General features: G+C 42.1%; 1 protein-coding gene across 9 annotated transcripts in view; it reads left to right on the forward strand.

Moving 5' to 3' along the window:
* Positions 1 to 21,686, forward strand: part of nfixa (nuclear factor I/Xa) — a 139,791-nt gene that overhangs the window by 28,360 nt on the left and 89,745 nt on the right. For 2 of the 9 annotated variants that reach the window (XM_020596936.1, XM_020596937.1), the window contains exons 1-2: positions 4,683 to 5,548; positions 12,304 to 12,387. In XM_020596936.1, the coding sequence (XP_020452592.1) occupies positions 5,546 to 5,548; positions 12,304 to 12,387 (87 nt within the window). In that variant the 5' untranslated portion in view covers positions 4,683 to 5,545. Of the gene's footprint in view, positions 1 to 4,676; positions 5,549 to 12,303; positions 12,388 to 16,079; positions 16,258 to 21,686 lie in introns of those variants that run through there. The other 7 variants (XM_020596933.1, XM_020596930.1, XM_020596929.1 and 4 more) reach the window with 7 other exon arrangements.

Below are 21,686 nucleotides of genomic sequence, written 5' to 3' on the forward strand. Positions count from 1 at the left end.
CCACTGCTTATTGCACTTCTAGTTTGGAGACGGGGAATTCTCCGGGTCATTTCTCTCAATGCGGAGAGGGATGAAGAATGTGAAGAGGAAAAAAAATAGCCCCTCTGAGTTTGATATATGGTCTTAGTATGGTGTATATTTTGTATAAGGCCAGCAGAGTATTTCATTTTCCCTGACTGGAGAGCAGGCTGCTTCAGGCAGGAGTCAGTGTGAAGTGCTTTAGTAGGAAGAGTGGCAGCAGCTCTCAGGGTTTTGGTTTTTAATTTGTGTTGTCTGTTTCAGTCTAATTTCAGGGGAAGGGGGGGGGGCATGGGGGGGCTTTTTACACCTATTTATTTGCTTCTCAGTAGTTTTTGTATGTCTGTGCTTATAGAATATCTGAGTTCACTGAGTTTATTTAGCAGATTCTTCTGCTTGTTATCTTGGCCTTAGTTCACCCTGAGTTATTTTGCGTCGGTTGATTGGCACCATCATTTCGTAATAGAGAATAATAATTAGACACAAATTAGGGTGTTGAAATTTTTGGAACGGCCTTGAATTTTTATGTTGTGCTCCCACTCTCTGTGCAGGTGTGTTACTGATTTCTGAATTGCTCACACAGCCAGGTTGTTCTTGCTACTGTACTTCCAGGAAATTACTTGATATTTTCTTCCATATTCTACATCTCAACATTTACTCATTTCTTTAATAAAAGCACGATCTTGTTGTTTGAAGTTTATATTTGCAAACTGTATTTCTGACCTTGTTCCTTTGCACCTCTAAACCTGTAAAGGCATTACTACCAAGTCCATGTTTGATAAGTGACTACAGTATTTATCTGCAGTAATTTACCTTAGTTCCGTCCACTGACCTCCGGTGTCCAGTGTGATCTCATCTCTGATCATTTGTTTCAACATGCCAGTCAGAGTTTGCAGTTAGATTCCAGCTCGGGATCTCAGACTTGTAATTTGGAGTTAAAAAAAAAAATCCCCTTGATTCATTTTGGGGTTTATATAGACAAGCGTTTAAGACTTAGAAAAAGTCCTTCAGTGTTGTCTGGACTTTGTCTGCCTGATCCCACAGTGTGCCCTTCTTCTTCTCACACTGAGGTTTAGGGAACTTATTGCCCACATAATGCAGGGTCTTAAAACAACGTGGTATCAGAGCCATTGTGGTCTGCAGTAATGGCTGGTTCACGGGGCTGTGGTGAGACACACCGCCCAGGGCTTTCATTAACCCAGAGCTCGGCCTAGTTGAGCCTATAGGTTGCCTTACATGATTAGGGCCGGTGTGTGCCAGCAGATTTCCCACAGTTTGTCTTTTTAACTTTGGGAACAACTGAATTTATTTTTTTTTAGATTTAAGGTTCTATGTTTTCTTCCAAGAAACATTAAAAAGGACCAAAACACATGAACTTCTCTGTCAGTAGCTCCTTTAATTTTTTTTAAATATTATTAATAGAGGTTTTATTTTATTTCATTATTGCCTTCCATGTCTCTACAAAATACAACAGTCGAATGGATGTGGGTTTTAAAAGGATGAAGATGGATTGAGACATGCAGTTCACAATTTCATCAACAGTATTTCAAGAAAAACATGGGGAATATTGCTTAACTGAAACGAGGTCAACTGCCAAAGACATGTGGTGCATCAGGCTCAGGATGAGGGGGCATCAGTTATTTTTATCATTTAGGTCCCATTCAATGCAAGTGAGATTCCTTTTTCTAACATTAACGACTTAGTGTACAGACTTTTAATGAGCAAATTAATTTAAAACAACTTGGCCAACAGCTTTGTGAAGGTCATGGTTTTGCTGTTTATCAAGCAACTTTAGTTTTTCTTCCGTACTTGAACATTTAAGAGTCTAGGCCTCAGAGTTAATTGTAATCTCAGCTCGGTAATGGGAGGTTTTCTACTTTAAAGATTAGACAACTTTCCTTTTGGTTTTCCTAACACAGGTTCATTACGCATGTGTCCTGCAGGCAGTGCACTCGAAAGGGGCACCATAACCTTTCTTCACTTTTTAGATTTTTAAAAACATGTTTGCTGCGTTTGAAAACCGCGCTTTGCTTGAAAAAGCTGCGCAGTGCACGTTTGATTAGTGGCGAGTTGTTTGTCAAACAAACACCGTCTGATTGTCATGTTAATAAGGCTCTTCTCAACTGTACACTGAACAACTATAAAACAAAGAGGGGTTTTTTTCTCGATTTTGTTGAATTGTTTGAAAAATGTTTCATTACCTGAGACTTGTAGAAAACCTGCGTGACCTGCTGCGGCTTAGCGCAAACTGTTCTCTGCTAATTCATTAAGGACTAGGGGGGGAAGCATCGTGTCGTGGCATTATTTGGTGTTTAGAGGCAGTTTCTGGTGTTTTTCCAATCCACTGGTCATTCAATGTGAGAGGCTCCTGGTCGGCAGCATCTATAAAAATACACCGGAATTAATATTTGAACTATGGAAAAACCAATTCAGCAAGGTCATGACAAAAACTCTGACAGTTATTGTGCTGATTAAGGCAAATATGTCATTCAACCCATTAATCATCAAGTCGTGTAGAATTATGAATTTGACTGTATTTGACCGTTATTAGAATTTTTGTTGTTGTTGTTGTTGTTTTTAATATTGTCATGATTGTACTGTTGTTATCTTTTGATTAAATCACGTCAGCCTATTGTCAACTTGTTGCTGCGACACTCATGTCCCAGCTAATGTCCAGTGTTTCTCCTACAAATAGGTTTTGTTTTCCCAAAGCTTAGAAAATATGTTTGTGTTCATCTGTATGACAAAAAGACATACAAACTTTACATTTGAGCATGTGGACATTTATATAGTCACTTTTTTTCAAATTAATAAAGCCACTATAGAAAAAAATATTTTCAAAATAAGATCAAAATATAGAACAAAATGTCTCTCTTTAGAGCAAAACGTGGCCTGTAACTGTTCATAGGCAGGTCAAAGTCTGTACAATCAGGCTGATCTACTGAAAAAGCACAGTTGGGACGTCATTTGTCTTTTTGCTATAATGAACAAAATCGATTTTTTTTTTAAATTTATTAAAGAGTCTTGACTTTAATGGCAAACGACATTAAAACGCAGAAAAAACCCCAAAGGTAAAATTTTTTTTAAATCTTCTGTTATGGAGTCATTGGGCCTCCTTCAGATTAAAACCTTAAAAAAAGACTCACTTTAGTGTTAAAGTGATTCATCCAAACTAGGTTGAAACAAAAACCAAATTCAATTACAGATGAATAATTGATGTGACCAAATGTGTGGGGAGGTCAGCATTTAATTATTGATAAGCCGTTATGTTGGAGGAATGTCAATGTCTGATTTTAAAAAGACGGATAACAACACCGTTAGATTTTACACACCAAAGTAAACTCAGTGCTGATCCAGATCTAAGAAGCGGCAGTTACGCTCATTTGTAGTAACAAGCAAAACAGATTTATTTTGTTGTCTTTATTTAAACGAACAGTTTATATTTGTTTAACAAAGCCTGAAATTTGAGAATTTAAGTATGAACGGGACAAGAAACAAAACGAGGAGGATTTTCTTTACATGTGATTACGCAGTGCCAAGAGCTCCGCGGGCATATTCAGTGGCTTTTTGTTTCTTAATTCAACATATATATATATTTTTAATTGTCATTTTGGGGCACCATGTTGTCTCTACAAGTCCTGATAGCCAAATTAATTTATATAGAAACTGCTTCTTCATTTCAGGACAGTGTAGGCCTACGTAAATCACTCACGTTTAAAATGTGAAACCCCACTGATGTCCCCAGCAGAGAGCATGTCCACATGTGTGTGACTCTTGTCTTTCTGTTTTCTTGGACGAATGTGTTGGATCCTGGCTGCTGCTGCTGCTTCAGGCCTCTGGTCCACCAAACAATGAACACCCTCTAAAGGAAAAACTTAGCCTTGTATTCTGGAGTTCTTTTCCCAAAGTCAGATCTTTCTTGGCTTACAGTATGTCTGTAATCTGTAATGTCCCTGTCACATTTAATCCTGTTGCTTCACCGCGTCATTCTGCTGAGACGCTGTCACAGTAAATCTGTGCGAGGAAGTTCAAGTTTACAAAAGTCTTACAACAGCCATCATTATTCACAGAATACATTTATCCTTTTGTGTGTGTCATAACTCCACTAAGTCCAAAATACGGTATAAGCCCTGCCCTCGCGAACTCCCAGAACCTGCTCATATGAACTACATGTCTCGGAGTTCACTGACTGATGACTAACAGACTTTGTACACTTTGTTGAATGTGATCAACAGCAGGGAAACGCCGAGTCCACTTAAGTGACTATACTTTAATGAACTTATTGACCTTTTTGTTGTTTGATCATTGCACCAGCCTTTAACACGGACAGCTACGGAAACCGAACCGAAGCAGTTCGGGTCGTGCCCACTGTGCAGGCGGTAGGTAGGAGCCAGTGTAGCCCTTATCCCCACCGTTCGTGGTCCTCCCAATGCTCCTAAAGCCCCAGCTGCTCCCCTGGCCGCTACGCTCGCTCCGCGACAGACTGCACACCGCTTGCTTTATTAATAATTCACCTAATAATTCACCAGTTCCACGCTGCCTGGCTGAAGCAGCGGCCCCCACCTTCACTGTTAACAACTGCCCTAATTCCTCGCCTATTGTGTGTATGTTTGTATATGTGTGACTGTCTGTGTAAACAGTGCACATGCTGCTGAGGTGAGCCATTCTGTAGCTGATATTTTTGGGAAGGGGAGTTTAGGCTATCTGTCATCGCTGTCGGAGCGCACGGACAGCTTCCATTTTACGCACCGCGGCACCCGCTGAAGCCCGGAGCCGCGACGTGACGCTGTCGCAGACATTCGGCTATCGACGTGGCTGTAGCGATTTCAAGACGCAAAACGCAAGCTGCTCTTTCATCTCATAAGCTTTGAGGAGGAGGCGGCGGCGAGGGAACAGGGGTGTCCCCCGTTTGTGTGTTAACGCCGTGTGTGCGCGTGTGTGTTTGGAACAAGAGAAAGGAGAGAGAGAGGTACGGGTAAAACAGATCGGTCGCACGGCGGAGAAGACAACCGATTTTGGACACGTTCTGGAGACAGAAGCGGCTCGAATGCAGCGGCTTCACACAGAAAAATAACATAAACAAAACTTACTTTTCATCACCTCTCCCGTGCATTCATTTTATCGTGATATGTATTATTTCGGGGAGAATTTTTTAACGTCTCCCAATCTGCTGGGCAAATTTTGCCGCTGAAGGACTTTGACGCAGACTTCTCGCTGACTTCTTGCTGCTGGACATGGGCGCATCTGAGGCCAAACAGCGGTAGACGGAGGGCTCGGAGCTGCTGTCCTCTGTCCCTGCTATCTCTTGCAGAGTGGACTCACTTTTGAAAGAGAGTTTTTTTTTCTATCTGGCCCTAAGGCCGAGTTGTTTAAAGGTCTTTTTTTTTTTGCTTCCGGCAACAGCGAAGAGACCAAGTCTTCCTCCCTTAGCCCTCACTCTCCTCTCTCTCTCACTTTTTTTTTTGGAAGCTGAACTTTTAAAGGAAAATGGGGCACTGAGAGGGTTGGCAGATCTCCCCACGCTATAATGGTACGTGCTGTGTAACTCAATAGCCCCCCTCTGTTCACTCTATAGGGTAAAGTCTATAGGACTGAAAATAAACTAAACATAGACTCATGTTAGTAACCGAATCCCTGCAGCTTCCTTTTTAAACGCTGTTTTCTTTTGTAAAAGATCATAAGTTTTGCTGGACTCTCGCAGAGGTACAGATTTGACTGTGTGAGGCCAAAGATGACGATACAACATGCCTGTGTGTTTGTGTGTGTGTGTGTGTGTGTGTGCGTGTGTGAGACAGAGAGAGAGAGCGAGAGAGAGAGATATGCGTGTTATATGATCACCTTTTTTGCCAGATGTGATAATTAGAAATAATCTTAAATCGGTCTCATTAATCAAATTTTGGGGAATATTAATACGCTGATTTCTCCACATTTGCATCCAATAATGTGTTTTAATGCATCTGAATTCCTAAAGTGACTGACTTGAATTTTTAGTGAGCTGTACTTTTCTTGGTATTCCTTGCATGTAACGTCCTAAAAGCTTCCTCGGAGGCTAACGCTGTAATAATGATGTTTCTGACATAACACAGATAAGAAATCGTCTTCTAAATTTAATCTAGTTACTCTGTTGGATGGGTTAACAGTGTGCAGGCTGGACTGTTTGCAGAAACGTTGGAGTGGGTTTTTAGACACCGATTGACAAAGTGCAGGCTGATACTGCTGCGCTGCTCTGACCAAACTGATCAAAACCTCCACCGGCCACAGACTGAAGCCACCTGAAAGGCCACTGCATAGAGAGGCCATACTGTATTTATACTTTACTGTCATTCCTGTAAGTCCATGTTGCGCGGTGCTGCACCACCGTCCTCCACCTTGCACCCCGTGCTTTGTGAGGGCCACTGCTGTTTTTATCAATGGGCACTTCATTTGCGTAGCTGATGACACTTTATAGCGACTACAAAGGGGGTGGAGAAGAGAGGTGAGAGACCGTCTTTGTGCCCCTGGAACAAGTGCTGAGTCTGTATAGTTGAAGCAGCAAGAGCACCTTCGAAGAATTTAATAGTCTACTGATCTGAAAATCAAAATCTCTCCTGGGATGAGGATGAACTATACATCGTTATGAACCCTGGCGATATATTATATTTTATTGTAATCTCACATTTACAAAACTGTTATACAAAACTACCGTCCTTTCTACTGATTGTTTGACATTAAACAGTCCCGCACTTCCCAGTTGTTGGTCAAAATTTAGCTGCCTTTCAGAATGCCTTTAAAGTGTGACCTACATAATTCTTTTTCTTTTAATGTGGAGCCAAGAGGTTACAGTAGACGTGCTGTAATTTGGCTGTATGTGTTTTGTAATGTGACAGATCTGACATGGTTGGCTTGTTTCTTAAGGTCACAGTGCACAGACTTAGTCTTCCTTAGAAGAGAAGATAGAGTACACACATGATCAGAAAGCATTCACATTTTACTAGTAACACAATATTCCTTTTGCGCCAATAATATAGCTCTTTAAATACAACTGACATGAAGGTTCACTGAATATAATAATGTTATTACACAAAAACAGCAGAAAAAAGCCCCCTGGCGAGCCCGAGGTCCAGACTCAGCTGTACAGACTTCTCATTGTGATAAAACAGTTTATACAGGCTGAAACACTGTGTGGCATTGGCATGGAGCACAGTCACACATCACTAAAACCAATAAACATTAAGATCCAAAGCACATAGCAAAGCCCTGAAACAAAATATGTGCAATAGTTGATAAAATGTAACTGAAATCTCCTGGCACCGGGATTTTTAACCACAGTGTATTCATTATAATGTTCGAAAATATTACACAAGATACACAAGGGAGTATGTTTTTTTGTTTTGCCAGAGGTGTTATAAGTGTCATCCTGAGGATTTATTTCAAATTCAGTTCAGTCCGCCTGCATTCATTTAGAACCAACCTTACAGCTGGATGTTTGTCTCCCAGATGAGTGTCACGCTCTCCGGCACATCAGCAGGATGCGAATACATATTCTAATATGTTTGACATGTTAGTGTGTTACATAACTTTATTATAGAGTCACCTGCCAAAAATGTTTGTTGGCCCCAGCAGATGTGATACCCATTTAACCCCGCACAACGACACAGACGGGTCTGGAGCAGCTCAAAATGTCATATTGCAGGTCACATGTGGCGTCAGCCTTCCAATTATCTGTCTCTACTTCTTCAGGTAGATGCACCATTAGACAATGCCTCATAATTGGCAGAGATATTAAGATCCTCATTTTGTTTTGATTGTGGGCCTATAATTTCACAGTTGGTTGCACTGTGGTTGTTGCAGAGAAAACCTGCCAACCACAGAACCTGTCAGTCACGTAAAAGCCAAGGCTCTTATTGGTGCCAAACTGGAAGGTGGGCGTGAACTTTACCATATTATTAAGTTAATTTTCAGAGTATCATTGCAATTGACTTGGAAGTGGGTGAGACATTTGAAAAGAGCTCAGCTGAGTCACCGAGTGTGTGTATGTGTGTGTGTGTGTGTGTGTGTGTGTGTGTGTGTTTTGTAACTGTATACTTCCTGGTCTTTGTGGTAAAACTCTGCTGTATTAGAACCATAACCGCAAGAAAATCTCCCCATGGATCAGGCCTTGTGTGACACAAAGGTCTGATTGTACCAGCCCAAACCTCATTGTTAAATGCACTTAGCCATTGTGGCTAAGCCTTAACTGAGTGTGGTTTGGTCATTAGAAGATACTGAATAAGGATCCATGTAGGAAAAGGGATGCCAGTGGCATTGGGTTACCTAGTGCATGTGGAGGCTGCATATGGTGCAAAGCAGTGTGGCAGTGAAATTTTGCAGCCTGGAAAGTTCAGTGTTACAGTTGGCATAGTTTTATCTAAAGGCCACAGTCCAAAGCTGAGCCTGTCGAGCAGGATCGGTAGTTGACAGGCAAGGTGCCAGGCCAAGAAAATCTTGGGGTGTGTCACAATGTGAGCTCTGTTCACACTTGTTTCACTGTAACACTTCTGATGAAAAGATTAAATATTTTTTTTTGACACTGAGTCTGGAAGGTTACTGTTTGTGCTGGCAACATTTCAGGTTTATTACTCGTGCATTAAAAAGTCTGACCTCACCCAGATGATTTGCATATAAGCACCTTAGGTTTAAGCCACACACATAATAAACACAGTTAAATTTCCAGCGTAAGTCACATGTTTTTGTTTAGGTCATCTGAGACTATTTTAAACTCCCATCTGCTGTAGTCAGCCCTCCCGTACAGAAACTGTTCACACCATGTGCTTTACCCACAATCCTACCTTTTGTGTAAAACACAACTGCACAACTAAGCCCAATGCAATCTTCAGCAGAACATTTTGGCTGTACTTCAGGACCTTTAATTAATTATTTAATTTGAGTGAAATAATTACCCGTACTCTACTTAATCATCCATCTATCCTTCTTTTTTTAATGCAGCCCTCCGGTTTCTCTTCTTCTTTCTTATTCTCCGTTGTCCTGTGTGGAAAAATTGTATTTTCCAACATTTCTCCCCGAGGTAACTTTGGCAGGGACTCACACAGCGGCCGTTTCTGCCTTTCATATACCCCTCACACACCGTGGAACAGATCGCCGGTGCGGCCGGTTGTCTTTGAAGTGGTTGCCATCTCACGCAGATTGGCTACACTCTCTCTTTCTCTCTCCCCAAAACCCCCCCCATCCTGTGCCTTAAACTTGGCAGGGTTATTTTCAGCCACCAAATCATGAGGATAAAAAACAAGTTTAAGACACAATGCTGGTGATAATAATTATAGTGTTTAAAAGATGGACTGACAGTGGTGGTAGTTGTTGTGGTTGATGATTGTGCAGCAGCCAGAGTTAAATGGCTTCTGGAAGCAAGAAGAACACTGCACCAGGTGTGTGAGCAGCGCAAGTTTTCCTGTGTAGGTTGTGCGTTAGTGTGCATGTCTGTGTGTAGCTGCTAACGTGAGCTGTGGAGAGAGACTGCGAGATAGAGAGGAGGATCATTGAAATGTTGCCATTCATGTGCTTTAAAATGGAGCCATCTGAAAACAAATTCCACCATCAGGGGCTTTCATACACAAAGCTCTGTGTGGAGGTGTGTGTGTGTGTGTGTGTGTGTGTGTGTGTTTGCGAGTGTGTGAGCAGGTTTTGGAGATCTCACCTCCAAAGAATTTGGCCATATGGTCGTCCACACATATACCCAGAGTAGAGAGAGAGAGAGATAGAGAGTGAGCCAAGGAAAGGCTGTGTGTGATAGAGAGGGAGAGAGTGAAAGAGACGTGTCTTCTTTTGTCAGTGGAAGCAGTGGAAAAGGCAGTTGAAAACAGATCCTATACCCCTACCTTAGATCAGATGGCTCCGACAAAAAAAAAAAAAAATCTTCCATCGCATTCGCTACTCCACATATTTGTGGAGTGGGAAAATCTGTCTCAATTAACACATTTGCATTGGGCGATGATGGACTCCAAATAGGTCACTGACTCAGTCTCCCGCCTCCAAATCTTCCCTCTAAAATGTTAATTAAGAAGGGCTTTGAGATTTTTTTTGCTCAGGGCTGGCCATATGGGCCAGGCATATGTTCTATATATATAGTACAATATATAATTCATACACTGCTGCAGGAGAGTGTTTGGGGGCCTGGAGTTCTGGGGGGTTTACTACAAAGAGAGTCAGTATGCTCTGGCCTCCCCGGTGGCAGGTACACAGCTTAACCTATTCATTAGCTTCATGTTATTCACTGTTGCACACTAGGATTGAGGTTCACCAACACCTGTTTCTTTGCCTGGCAACATAAAGAGGACATTTAAATTCCTCTTTGTCGGTTGGTTAACATGAAATGAGAGCAAATGGTGGATTGTTGGAGCACAGTTGCTTTTTGTGTTGTTTCAAAGAGGTCTTCAGCTCAAGTTACAGTACAGGTGATATTGAGATTCTGTATAAGAAGGGATATATATGTACAAAAGTATTTTCAAATAGTCACTATATTTCATCACACATTCCCAGTTGAACCAGTCGTCCCGGTGCCATCCACTCAGACACTCATTCACCAGCACAACGACACAGTGGAAGCCAATGAAAACAGCTTTATCACCACCCGCAGCTTTTTGGGTCTGGCTCAACCAATCAGAGGACGCTTGCTGGTGCACCTGACCCTGTTTCTGGCCTGCCACAGCCAATCACAGAGGTTCCAGCACACCTGATGCACTGCGATCTGTTTGCTGGGAGTCGGCAGGCTCACACTGGTGCGGACCCCCACACAGGTGCTGTGGATCCTGGCCATTATTCTGAGTGCCGGCCAATCAAATGCATCGTCTTGTTATCAGACACATGTGGCCTGGCAGGCTTGGAGTGTTTGCATTTTGTCTTGTGTGTGTGTGTGTTTGTGTGTTTGCATCAGCATGTATGTGTATGTGTGCTTCTCATGAAGTCTTCTACCATATTCCCACAATGCTTTGCTGTCTTATCAGCAGGCCTCTCTCACTCCACTCCTGGCTTCATCCTCTTCTTGAGACTTAACAATTGGCACTGTGTTGCCCCTTAAGGAGCCTCTGCAGTAAAAAGGGACTAAAAATTAAAAGAAAAAACATGTTTATGCACTAATAAAGGTGATTAGACAGCGCACAATTGCAGAAAAATGGAAGGTTTGCGGCTGCAGATTATCTGTAACAAAAAGCTGAGGGGAGAGAGGGAGAACGAGAGTTAGCTGCACAGACCTCTCATTGCGAAGGATATGAATAGCCTTTGTTTTCACCACAACTCTGGGCTGTGTGGTCTGCCAACGTCTGGCTCTTATTATGGGGTTTCTGTCTGTGTGAGTGGCATGCACGTGCACATTGGTGTGTGCGTTTGCTTTGCCATGTGCAAGGTAGAGTGCACGGGCATGGAAAAATGTAAATATGTGCAGGTGACTACATTTGCAAGAGGGTGAGACTGTATGTATACATTGCAGTGTTTCTACAAACCAGATACACTGTGTTCTCTCTGCTCCTGTTCAGCTAAATAAATGTGGCACAGGGTTTCGGGCTGGCATGAGCGTGTGTGCACGCTTTTTTATCCGTTAAAGTTGTGAAATGAAATAGGATTTCACAGAACGGCGCTGTGGCTGCGGGATTTTGGCTCCCTTCGGCTAAGTAGAGTGGGATAGGTTGATCCAATCAACGGCAGAACTGCGGGGAGAGCCCATTTCACAGCTCCAGGCCCTGCCAGAACCCTGCCTGCCTGCCTGCTTGACTTAGAATACAAATGAAGCTCCGTGAATGAACACTTACACACACATACATGCATGCATACATGCTGGTACTTACATACAGTGTGACTGGGGACATATAGTGCAAGAGCTGTTAACAGGTGCTGTGTTTTCTGTGGAGAAATGAAACCAGTATACGGGTGATAAGACTCGCACAGCACAGGTAAATTTTAGTATTGTCTCACAAAGAGGAAGCAAAAAAATCCAGGGTGATTTCCAGAGATGATGGGTCACAAATGTCTGTCCAGATTTTATCTGAAATTGCACTGGCTTTTATAAATAAGCAAAGAAATTCAAAGATGTTGTAATATAAACTAGTCTGGTTCCCAAACTCATTCCAAGTTTATTTCTTACTTACCAGAGCCTCACTGTAACAGGTTCAACCAGCCACTAAATTGGAAAATGCTAGAATTCCTGATGACTTGCTGCCAAACGTGATTGAGATCTGCTTGCTAAAAGTGTTGCCAATACTACTGCACATTCAGTGTTTGGTTAAAATTCAAATAAACAATTGTCTCTCTGTGTTTTAGGCTACTGACACCTATCTGGTGAACGACGATCCTGCCAGAGGCCCAGGGATGCCCGAGTGTTTCCTCGTGTCTGATACATATAGGGTATACACAAGCACACACACTACAAGATCTTTGTCTGTCCTTGTGATTGTATTGATTTATTTCCTGGACACTCCAACAAGCCTGATCCGTTACAAGTAAGCTCGTTTTTTCTTTTGTGGTTCAGATCAGTACAAAAGGCTCAGCAGCAGCATGTGCTGCAAAATCAGACTTCATTATCTTCATTCTTCAGAGCTTGAATTGGAAGTGGTGGGGTTAACGTGTCCTGGAAATACATCTGCAGTTCTGAGTGTTGACATTCTACCGTTTGCATGCTCATATATCCATTTCCTGTGAAATCAACCCACATGTCATCATGGACGTCCTGAACACATCTGTCGACTATGCTGACGTGTGGCCAACAGCGCCCTGCAAAAACACTGTGTTTCCTCACAGTGTCAGCTTTTCTGTGACATGTATTTTTACAAGCTGTTATTTACGCCCGGCAGTAGTTTGGCTGTGTCGCAGAGACTGGACACATGTGGAGGATGAAACCAGAAGCCAGTTGAAATAAAATTCTAAACATTACCAAACTTTTTGCAGGACACTCTTCTGTGCACGATGTGTACTGCATGAGGCCACTTTTTGTAATAACACTGTCTTTCAGGTTGAGTTTATTGATAACACTTGGATAAATGGTTCCTTTGGCTGGTGTGCTGTTATCCAACTTGCTATGACTCAAATTAAGAAAGGATGACATCAGGCGAGAAAAATAAATCTGTACATTTTCTCCCCGCTGAACACAAACATGGTAAAAACACAGTAATCCAAACCAGCCCCTGTAAGAGTACGAGCAGCCACTGCACACTGTAAACACATATAAAGCAGCAGGCATAACACATCGCTCTGCACACACACTCAGATTGCAAACAGATCCATAGAGTCTCTGGGATCCACACTGTGTATGATATCCTTGTTCGCCACAACGGCCAGTCAGCCATTTCTTTCTGACTGCATAAGCCTGCATGCATTTCACTGGCGAGCACACATAAACAGCTTACTCAAACAATATTGACACTGTACAGTGTAGTAAACAGTACGGTTATACACATTTTCCTTTCACATATTTTCTGCTTTTTGAAAAGCAGCCTCAACCACCTGTCTCACACATTTGGCATGCTAATGGCAGTGTCAAAATGCTACATCACTTTCAATATTTAATGGCCTAGCCACAGGCAATGGTAAAACGGCAAGTATATGTGTAGTGCCATGTGTCATGAGAGATGAGAACATGCTAACTTTAGACACACCATATGGTTTTCTCATGTGCATTTTAATAAGGAAAAGTAGTCTCACAAATGTACTAGATCCCTGCAAACTTGAGCAGCTTTCATAGGTGATGGTCAGACTGGACTGCGATCACAGGCGGAGAGAGAGGGAGTTTGGAAAGAAAACCTGAGCACCAGTGTTTTGTAACTCCTGCGGTTGCTATAGTATATTTGCTACAGCCAAGCGCCTGTTTTGAATACTGAGATGGACATGTCGGCCCAGAGTGAAGTCAGAGACAAAGACAACCAGTAAAGGCAGACAGACAAAATGGACGGAAGAAGGAGAAAAGGAACAGCAGAAGATTATATGATAGAAAAACAGGAAAGTACATTAAAAAGACCAATGAGAAATAGAAAAAAGGGGAGAACAAAAAGGGAATAAGGAAAAGCAAGGGAGCACATAGACTTTAGGGTTTGGGCCTGTGCCATGGTGGGGTGTGGTTTGGAAAGACAAGAGACTCTGAGAAGGGAACAGGCTACCCTTCGATATGCATTACTGTTTTCTCACTTTTATTTACTATCTTCCTCATCTTTCCTCAGTCTGGTTGCTTGCACCTGCACATCTCTGACCACAAGACATTTGTGGCTGTGTTGTTTATATGTGTGTTTACACGTATGTGCTTATACTCTACATTATATGCATGTGCACTTGCGGTGTTAGTGTCTAAGTATCCTACACAGCCTGAGGTCTCATAAAGCTGCACAGCTTCATATCCCTCTGAAAAACTTGGCTTTCCAGCACTGGGGTGACTTCAGCCCCCAAAACCGCACCCTTGTGCGTGCACACACACACACACACACACACACGCTCACTTTGTAAAAATCAAACACACACTCTCAGCCATATGCACATACAGAATTGTATTCACACATAGGCACACACACTTCCAAACACTCTCACAATGCTATTGCACACACTCTCACTCACACACATGCACAAGGCAGGGGCTTATGTGTAATTGCAGGCACTCTGCCTGCATATATGAGTTTGATTAGGCTGAGGAGCAGGGAGCGGGCGAGGATAAAGCCAAGCCTGATTAGAAACAGAGTGTACTGCTTCCATACAATAGGAGTCACAGCCTGGTTTAGACCACTTTGCCCAAGTTCAGGTGTCTTTTGTCTCTATATATGCTAGATTATGACTCGGACTGGGTTAAAAAGGAGAAAATGATAATCCAAAAGGTAATATAGCTGAATAAATGACATAAAGACAGCAAATATATGTCTTTGGACTTGTTTAGTTTCCTACAGACATTCAAAAACATCCCCAGAAATAGTGAAAATATTTGAATGCTCATTTATTGTATGTTTTATATTTTTATCTAAAAGTTTTCTTCTATAATTTTCACATGCTGACAGAGGCCAGCCTCAAATTCAGCTATGACACATGAATTAAGTTGACACATAGTTCATTTAAAGAGATGGGGTTTGTCCACTTAGGATACTTGAATTAGTTTCCTGTATGTGCGCGCACGCAGGGATACATGTAGGCACATTCGGAAAGCTTTGTGTCCCCCTCCAGCTGATGGACTAACAGACTACCACAGCAAAATCTGTGCTGTAAATTTCCAACCTGCGTTTCTATTTTGGGCAAACTCTGGTCCACTTCTGCATTTTAGCTTAAGAGCTAAGGATATGAAAGCTGAAAAAAAAGATCACTTTGAGGAAATCTGGCCTCTCGATCATTTGTGTATGTTCTATAATCATTGGCAAAGCTTTTTAAGACTGCTTTATATAAAAAAAAAGAAAAAGAAAGGACATGACTGCTGTAGGACATTACAATCTAACAGAGTCTCTTTGCAATATTCAATTGATACCACAAGATATTAAAAATGTTTTATGTACAGTGAGTTAATTCACTGAGCAACAAACTATCATCTGTGAGGGACAAATAGTAACAAACTTTGACAAAACATTGACCAGACTTTTTGTTAAATTTGTCTGGCAATAGATATGTAAATAGATTCCTGAATTTGAAATAATGTTTGTTATAACAACACTAGAGTGAGTGAAAGCATGGTAACATAACAAAATGCTTTGTTGCAAGTGAGGAAAAGCACATAGGAAACATTCCCTCTGAAAAAAACTGAAATGCTGTAATAAATTTAAGTAGAATTTATAGAAATACCCTAGCAGAGCTCTTAGTCAAAATGGGAATACTGTAGATCCAACGTAGAAATACTACATAGTCCAAAATCACAACTGGCTCATTGTAAACTCTGCATCTCCAGCGATCCTTCTTTAGGGTTTTAGCACACACACACACTTTTTGACCCTATAACCTTAAAAAGTGGTCCTTTCAAACGTACAGTTAGGTTTGTGTCGATCTGACAGGAAAGCGGGCAGCGAGAGAGAGGGAGAGAGTACAGAGAAGAGGGAGGGAGGGAGGGAGGGAGAGAGGGAGGGAGGGAGAGAGAGCAGCAAAAACTTTCCCCTAAAGTTAGTGCGGAGCTTTCACTGCGAGTGAGGCGGGGTTACAGCCTGGTTTGAGCCACAGCAGCTTTGCAATGCGGCACCGCAGCGAACCTCCATCCAACTTTATCATCTGCAACTCCAATTTTCATCTCTAGACACAACCATGTACTCCCCTTACTGCTTGACACAGGTATGAAAAATCGCCGTTTTGTTCGCTCGTCTTTGTCGCTTTTTTCCGGCGTAGCGCTGTGGTCTGTTCCTACTGTGTGTGGTTACAGTGTTTGTGTTGTCTGTCGTGCTGCTGCTTGTCATTTGTCGGGTTTTAAGGACCTTTCTCCAGCTTTGCTCTCCTTTCCCCGATTGTGTTTAACCTTCCTCTCTCTCTCTCGCGCTCGCTCGCTCTCTCCCCCCTTTCTGTTTATTGGCACTCCTCCAACGGACTTTCTTGTGCGTATCATTGCGCATGGTTTGGAGAGAAAATGGCGCTTCTCCCAAATCTATTTTATATAAAACTGAGGTAGGAGAAAGGGGAAGAAAGGCTCAGTGTCTTGACTAATTACATTCACCCTGAGGCAACACTCGGTTTTATCGACAAATATACTGAACTTCTCACGGGGTTCCTATGCGGCTTCTTGAGTTTTAGGACAGTTTATATTTATGGCAGAGTTTCTGACTTGCTACTGAGCCCTGCCGGTCTGCAGCCGCGGTCGGCGCTGAGGACCTTTGGGGTCCTGGTGGACACATTCGTAACTCTTCATAGTTTGGTTTATTCTATTAAAGCGGTCTCATTAAAAAAAAAAAACGTTTTAATCGCCTTTTAGGCATTTTAAAGGCGAAAGAGGAATGGCCGGTGTGTGTTAAGTAGCTGTAGTTTGACTAATAACAAAATAGCCTACAGTGCACGTTTAAAAATTAATAGAGCCATTATAGGTTTTTTTACATAGTCATTGCATTAAGGACAACATAGGGTGGTGCTGTTGGAGGGTCGAGCCGTTTAAAAAATAGCTTTGTCATGTGCGTAATTTGGAATAATAGTTAATTTAGAGGTTCTGCACAAAATGACACGCTTTAGGTTTTGTTTTACTTGGGTTTGAACAATGTAATCAATTATATAATTGAGATGTACATTTTAAATATTCAGCTGACTTTTCTATAATTTAATGGCAACATATAGACTCAGTTGTGACCTTTCGGGCCTCGTCCGCTATACGCACTCATGGCACTTTACAAAAAAGATCTAGGAATATCTTTTATAACAGCTCTTAGACCCGGGAATGACATTTATATAAAATACATTTTTGTAAAAAAAAAAAAAATCTACTCAGAATCATCTTTAATTGTAAAAACTAGGTCAAATGAACCTTTAAGCTGTTTTGACACAAGTGAAGCAGCACGTTTCATTCTCAAAGCTTTTTTCATCATGTTAAATATATTTTGTTAATCTGCCGAATATACCTGGTTTTAAAGTTTAAGTAGTTTTAGCCATAAATTAAACCAGATCACTGCAAAGGTCAAGCTGTAAATGACCTTATTCGCGGTAGAACTCGCACGCCACCCTTTTTGTCCCTCATATGCATTCATATTTAAGTTATGTTTTTAATTTAGCATATACATCACAGATACATATAGCCTGTTGTGTGCAGACAGTGCGGAGTTAACAGATGAGAGCTGCAGCTCCAGGCCGTCGCCGGTCCGTTTTCCCTCTGCTGCTAGACTCATCACATTAAATACCGAGGTCAAAGTCACTGTTCTTTTATGATCATGTTGAATATGACTCATTATCATCCACGTTTGTGGATGTTAGCCTGTGTGGTATTTTTTATCTGGGGTCAAGAGCCTCATTTAGTAAAAAGTTATATAATGCAAGAACCGAACTGTATTTTTGTACTGGGAAATGATTTTGTCAGGGCTGTTCAGCTTTAGATTTAAATTTTCAGTGATGCAGGGAGGTCACGGCCTGCCGCCCTGTTTTACGAGTTTTCCTTCTATTATTTATATCCTTTGCACATGTTTTTGTGATTTTAGAGCTATACATTACGTATGATGAGCATTCCTTTCCTCAAAGAGAACAATCTCAATCAGCGGAAAACGCGCAGGATTCATTCTCACTGTTATTTCAGGCCTTCTGACCAGACATCACTGTGTTTACTCTGACTGTATTTAGTTGTCAGAAACCACGGGACAAACCCGATCAAATGCAAAATAAGCTATTTCACCACACCCTTTTTTATTACTGTAAAGAAACCAGAAGCAGTGGATGCCACCAGAATAATTTACAATCACTTAAAATGCTTCTGACCTCTGGTCCTACAGTGTTCGCTTCTCTTGACCTCTCTGACTCCCGTGAGTTTAAAACACCGAGGGAGATATAAAATATATATTTTATAATCAACTGTCTATTTGCTTTGCTCCGTGAAATAAGTCCAACAGCCCTATTGCATATTTAGCACAGATAATTTTCTAAGCCTGGTGGTATGAAGCAGAGGTCCGCATCGAGTTTCCTCTTTCTTTCCATTAATTAAAATTAATTGGCAGCAGATCCTCTCACACGAGCGCCGCATGGACGCGTGCAGCCCATATGCGCGGTACATATTGATCTGCTTAGTGCTGCTGTTACTGCGTCTCTCGCTCCTACTGATGGATATCAGGCAGAATTGGCTTGTTTGCATTCTGCCATATCTCCTTAAGAACTGGTGTTTGTATTTAGAGGATATTAAGATAACACCAGTCAAAAATTAACTGGGAAAGGCGTCCGGGCATCCTGTTCGTGGGTATACGCGGCACCTAATTCAAACTTGACTTCAGCATCCGCCTTTAATTTGTTTTAATGATCTGTGCTTCGATTAAAAGCAGGATTGTTTGTTGTTTGTGTATGTGTGTGTGTGTGTATGTGCAGGCGCGTGTGTGTCCACACCCAGGTACACACGGATGGACCAGGCTACGTGTTGCACATGTTGTTACTGTGACTCAGTTAAGTGCATATTATGCGATCTCAGTCATGTAAATAATCCACAAAACACAGAAAACATGCAAAACTGGTGTAAACAAGCGACAATCTATTATTAATGCTGGTAAAAGCTTTGCTGGAATAGCCTGATGGGTGACGCACCCGGCCAGCCAAAAGTGGTGCACATGGACTTGCCAAACAGCACCGGGAGGTTTTCAAGGGCTACGTGGCATTGTTTCACATCCATGAGACGGAAATGCATTTGCATAAAGTTTTAATGCGGTTTGAAGGTCGCGGAGGCGTCGTTAATTAAAACTTTTATGCGTTGCGTTTCGAAATCAATTACTTCAGACTCCAGTTAAGTCCTGCTTATCCAAATTAGATGTGGGTTGTTAATATGCAACGCATCTCACCAGCGCGCGCGCGCACACACACACACGCCGCCAACTCTTGAAGCTTTGCTGCAAACTCAGAGATGTTTAACACTGCGCGGGAGATTATTTGACTGTTTCACAGGTTTTATTTCCTTGCTCGATGCAGTTCGAAAGTGTTTTTAGATTTGGAGGTGCAGTGAGTTTTTGAAACTCACATAAGTGTGTAGAGTCAGACAGTGGAGTCTATATGTACCGTAGCCCTGCCATATAGCCATAGTAACATGTCAGGTTTTTTGTGGTGATGAGGATAAAGGCACGTACCCTCTAATTCTGAAATTGTCAGTAAGGAGAAGCAAAAAGTCTGCAGCCATTCCCACTGAGCCCACACAGTCAGATCGCTTATAATAAACTGGCTTAAGCACATCTTTCTTCAAACCCAATAGTTTTATCTTGTTTTCACCTGTCACCACTATCAGTTCATTAAAAATCTGACATTCAGGCCTGGGTCTGCCTTAGCCGTGAGTGTACATGTGTGTGCACATGCATATAGTATGTGTGTGTTTCTTACTCCTGCCCCGTTTTGGGCTGATGGCTGTAGCATCAACCCCCAGTTCTGGTTTCACTGGGACTGGGCGGTGGCGGTCGCTGTGCCGGTGTAAGCTGAGGTGGGCCTGGAAGATCTGGTAACATAACAAGCCCTACTGGTGTCACTTTGTACCTGGCACACACACACACACACAGTAATCCTGCTCACACTGAGTTAGTTGGTAGCCACAGCATAAAGAATAGGTTTGCTGTAGTGGATGGTAGGCAGAGTTAGAGTGGCCTGCCAACTGTGCCTGGATTGTAGGCAGAACCCAGGGGTATAATGTATTCTTTTTACTTATTCATCCATTCTTCTGGAGGCAAACCAGGTCCACCTTACACTGCTTGGCCCAGAATGTGAGCTGGTAGGCAGGGATGGAAGGATGGAACGGAGGAAGGAGCGCTCAGAAGTGGGAAATGGCACAACATGTCCATGTCAATTAAACCGTGTCTGAATAAATTTTGATCGCATTGGGAAAAAAAAAGTATTTATGTGAAGGATGTGTTGACTCTTGAGGTTTTTAAAATGCTTAAATTGATTGACTGATTCATTGAAACATTTAAAACTACACATTGTGCATCATATTTGTTAAGAAATAAATGTGTGGACAAATAAAAAATATTATTATTAATATTATTTGTACTTTTTTAAAGACTTACTATGGAAGAGCTTGTCAGGGCCCAAGCAGAACCCAGAGGTAGCTCATAGACAGTCCCCCTCCATGTGTGTGTCTGTCTGAATGTCTGTCAGTCTGTGTTGGAGGTGAGTTAAATCCAGCACTACTGTGCTTTGCTCATTCCTTATCAGTGCTGTCTTCCTGACTGCCCATTGAAAATGGATTTATCATGCTTAACTGAGGCAGTTGGCACAACAGGGTAATAGGTGGCTGTCCCCTGGATGGATGGGCATGTGTGGATGCGCTTGATACGTATGTGTGTCCATGGGAATACATGTCGCCTCCCCCCGTCCTCCTCTGCCTCCTAGTGTGGATTAGGTTTTGGCTGATCTATGGCCAGCAGAAGCAGGCACCCCCTATAGCAGTCTTATGTTGGTTTGTGATAGAAATGTGTTTACTAAGCCATACAGCACACACACTCATCTGAAATCATACTGCACGCTCACCTATGCTATAGACAGACAGACAGACGTGTGGCGAGTCCAAATCACTTCAGTGTGCTGATACTGGGAACATCTCTCTCACTTTAAAAGCTTTTGTCATGAGAGTAGAAAGTACTCCAAACTAAATATACTCAATTATCCCACCGAGCCTTTGTTGTTGCAAAGCTCACTACATGATATAATTTTATTTTTGGCAGGGTGTAAGAATTAGGTGCGTCGTATGAATGTGTGATTGACTGATAATTGCATATCCTCCCTGTGCAAGACTGTTATTATTTTTTCACAGGTTTGAGAAGCAAAGGTGCAACAACTAGCAGTTTGCAGTCATTTGAAGTGAAAAGACTTTCGCTTGCCAGTGAGTTATGAGGTGATCAGACAGTGAAAACGTGAGGGACTCAGAAGGAATTTGACAGATGAGAAAATGCAGAAGCCAAAAGTACTGCATGCTTCTTGCAGCTGCTTGGGACAGACTCCCCTTCACCTTCATCCCGCTCCTCTTCCTCCACCTACTCCACCTCCTCAAATAGCTTCCTTCAAGTGAGAAGTAACGATTAGTGAGAGATCCTCATTGATGAGCTTCAGTTGTTGTTGTT

Source organism: Monopterus albus, unplaced genomic scaffold (genome assembly GCF_001952655.1).
Source record: "Monopterus albus unplaced genomic scaffold, M_albus_1.0 scaffold32.1, whole genome shotgun sequence".
NCBI lineage: Eukaryota > Metazoa > Chordata > Actinopteri > Synbranchiformes > Synbranchidae > Monopterus > Monopterus albus.